This window comes from Urocitellus parryii, chromosome 4 (genome assembly GCF_045843805.1).
Source record: "Urocitellus parryii isolate mUroPar1 chromosome 4, mUroPar1.hap1, whole genome shotgun sequence".
Lineage (NCBI taxonomy): Eukaryota > Metazoa > Chordata > Mammalia > Rodentia > Sciuridae > Urocitellus > Urocitellus parryii.
In genome coordinates, this window is record NC_135534.1 from 60,224,303 (window position 1) to 60,227,591 (window position 3,289).

At 35.2% G+C, this 3,289-nt stretch overlaps 1 protein-coding gene across 1 annotated transcript; it reads right to left on the reverse strand.

Moving 5' to 3' along the window:
- Window positions 1–247: 247 nt before the first annotated feature.
- LOC144254275 (olfactory receptor 52N5) lies at window positions 248–1,201 on the reverse strand. The gene has a single exon (XM_077797284.1). The coding sequence runs from the start codon at window positions 1,199–1,201 to the stop codon at window positions 248–250; it is 954 nt and encodes a 317-aa protein (XP_077653410.1).
- Between the last annotated feature and the right edge of the window lie 2,088 nt (window positions 1,202–3,289).

A 3,289-nucleotide genomic window follows, 5' to 3' on the forward strand; every position in this document is an offset into this window, starting at 1 on the left:
ACTATATATATACATACATATCACAACTGAATCAATTAAAAATGTATTAATTCAAAAAACTGCTGATTGAAGGAAAAGAAAGGAAAGACATTGAGAAATGAATCCAGAATTAGCTATGAATTTCCTCAATAGAATTTCAAGAAACCCATTCTTGGAGAATCAATGGAAAATGTCAGACAGACACCTGAGTTTTCTCTTTGTTATACTTTTATTTATTATTATTCCATTTAATTTCAGTTTTCTTGAATCAACTTGCAATTTTTTGTCCCTGGAAGAACTTTATGACACTGTCTCGGATCTGTTTTGTCTTTACCCCATAAACAATGGGGTTCAGTGTCGGAGGAAGAAGGAGATAAAGATTAGCCACAATGATATGGAGAGAAGGGGGAATAGTGTGGCCCCCAAAACGATGGGTAAAGAACGTGAAGAATGCTGGCACATAGGTGATGATAATGGCAGATATATGTGCAGTGCATGTGCTGAAGGCTTTTTGCCGAGCATCTGATGAGGAGAGGCTGACCACTGCCTGGAGGATCATGGTGTAAGACACAGATATGCAACAAATGTCAAACACTCCAATCAGAAGTGCAACCATCAGACCATAGATGACATTGACCTTGATGCTGGCACAGGATAGCTTTACCACAGACATGTGGTCACAGTATGTATGGGAAATGATATTGTCCTGGCAGAAAGGCAAACGCTTGACCAAGAATGGAAATGGAATCATCAACAGCATACCTCTCAGGAAGGTGGCAAGCCCAGCTTTTGCAATGATAGGGTTAGTGAGTATGGTGGCATAACGCAATGGGTAGCAAATGGCCACATAGCGGTCCAGAGCCATGAGCATGAGCACTCCAGATTCCACACCTGTGAACCCGTGGACAAAGAACATCTGGACTAAGCAAGCTTTGAAGTTAATTTTCTTGAGATCAAACCAGAAGATGCAGAGTGCATTGGGTACAGTGGTGGTGCAGGTGAGGAGGTCAATGAGGGAAAGCATGGCCAGAAAGCAATACATGGGGCGGTGTAAGGCCTCCTCATGATAAATGAGGTACACAAGACCAAGGTTACCCACAAGGGACATAATGTACATTGTGAATAGTGGAAGAGAGATCCATACATGGACTCTTTCCAGACCAGGAATACCATTAAGAATAAAAGATTGAGGGGCCACATATGAATTATTGGAATTGAACATAACTAATTCAGGAGAGGAACTTGATTTTTGCAGAAGTCTCTGTCCTGAGGAAAAGGAATTAAGAAATAGAAATTTGATTTAGATCTTTGAAAATGCAAACTCAAAGCTGTAAGAAAGTTATATTAATAAATATTGCCAAACTTTTTGAATAATGATAACTTTGAAATTACTTAATTTATTGAATAGTATTAAAATCCTGGTATTATTCAACAAGATTTATAAACAGTCTGACAGTAATGTCAAACCATACATAGAGAGTTGCAATTGCTTTTACAAAATAGAAGTAGAAACTGGGTAACAAATATAGGATAATGTTGACTGTCACACATTTAGATTCAGGAGCAGAAATAGTATTTATATATGATTCCAACACTTGACAGAACATGTGTCCTATGATAGCAAGGGTACACAGGTAAAGGATAATAGTGAAATTTTTTATTAAAATAATTTTATGTGGAAAAATTTAATGGAAAGATTATGGTTATTTCAATCAAATGCACTTTATTTGCATTTTAGTTCTTTCTAAACCCAGGTGTATCTTGATGACATTTACTTCATTCTTACAACCTCTGTTGTTCATCTATAATTTAAGACTAATGGTGCTTACCTTAGAGAGTTCTGAAGAGTAAGCAGAAGTTTAGTTTATCTCAGGTTAGCATTCTCATGGATTGATCATAGGAATCCTTTGAAATGCAATTGTAGTTGTTATATGAATATGAAGTACAAGGATAATGCTATGGATATCAATCCAATTTATTTTCCCAAGAAAAAGAAGAATAAGAAATCTTCTTTTTGTGCTGGGTGTGGTGGCACATGCCTGTAATCCTAGAGACTCTGGAGTCCAAGGCAGAAACCTCAGCAATTTAGCAAGACCCTAAGCAACTCAGTTGGACTCTGTTTCAAAGTGAATAATAAAAAGGGCTGGGTATGTGGCTCAGTGGTTAAGCACTCTTGAGTTGAAACCCCAGTATCAAAAAAAGAAAAGAAAGAAAAGAAATATCCTTTTGTCAAATACTTTGGGATCTCCCCATGAGATAATCTATTTCTTTTCAATCTCATTTCTAAATGCAATTTCTAAGAAACATATACTCTGGACTCTTCCTGTTTTCTGCCTATGGTGAAGATAGTTTTCAAATATCTAAATTTATGAGTAAGCCAAGTCATAATTGTTGTGACTTTCTGATTGCAGGATGGATATTACCACTTTAAATTTCCATAAAAACGTTAAATTTACCATGTCAAAAATTAAACTCATCAATGCAAAATGTACCCATGCCAAAAACAGACTTTATCCCTGAGGCTTTTTGGATAATTGTGTCATTATTCACCACATTATCAAAACTGAACTCTATAAACTTTATGATCTCTGATATTCATTAACCTCATCTTAGTGTTATTTCCTTATAATCCAGTGTCCCAATTGGTACTCTATTCAGGTTACCTCAACATATAGGACATTATGATTGGCACTACATAAATACAAAGGATTTTAAGAAAATATTATGAATTACTAGCAAATTATATTCCACAGCACATTAAAATATTCACTCACCATGATCAAATGGTATTCATCCTAGGAATAAAAAGGTATATTCAATGTCCTAAGCCAGTCAATAAATGCAATATATCATATTAACACAATGAAGGGTGAAATTCTATAATAATTTCAATAGATGTAGAAAAAGCATTTGATAAAATTTGACATCCCCTCTTCTACTTAACATAGAACTGGAGGTCATAGACAGAGCAAATAGGCATAATGAAAAAGTAAAAAGAATCAAATTGGAAAGGAGAAGTGAAATTGGTCCTGTCTGGAGATGACATATTTCTATATATTAGAAAACACTAAACACGCCACCAAAACCCACAATCAACAAATGCAGTAAAGTTGCAGAATATAAAACCAACATACATTAATCATCAGCATATTTGCATATGTATATATGGGCAGTGAACTATCTGAAAAAGAAATGTAGAAAACAATCTTATTTACAAGCAACCAAACAGGGTGTGTGTGTTTGTGTGTGTGTGTGTGTATAAACTTGACCAAGGAGGTGAAAGATCTGTACAAGAAAAAATATGAAAAGT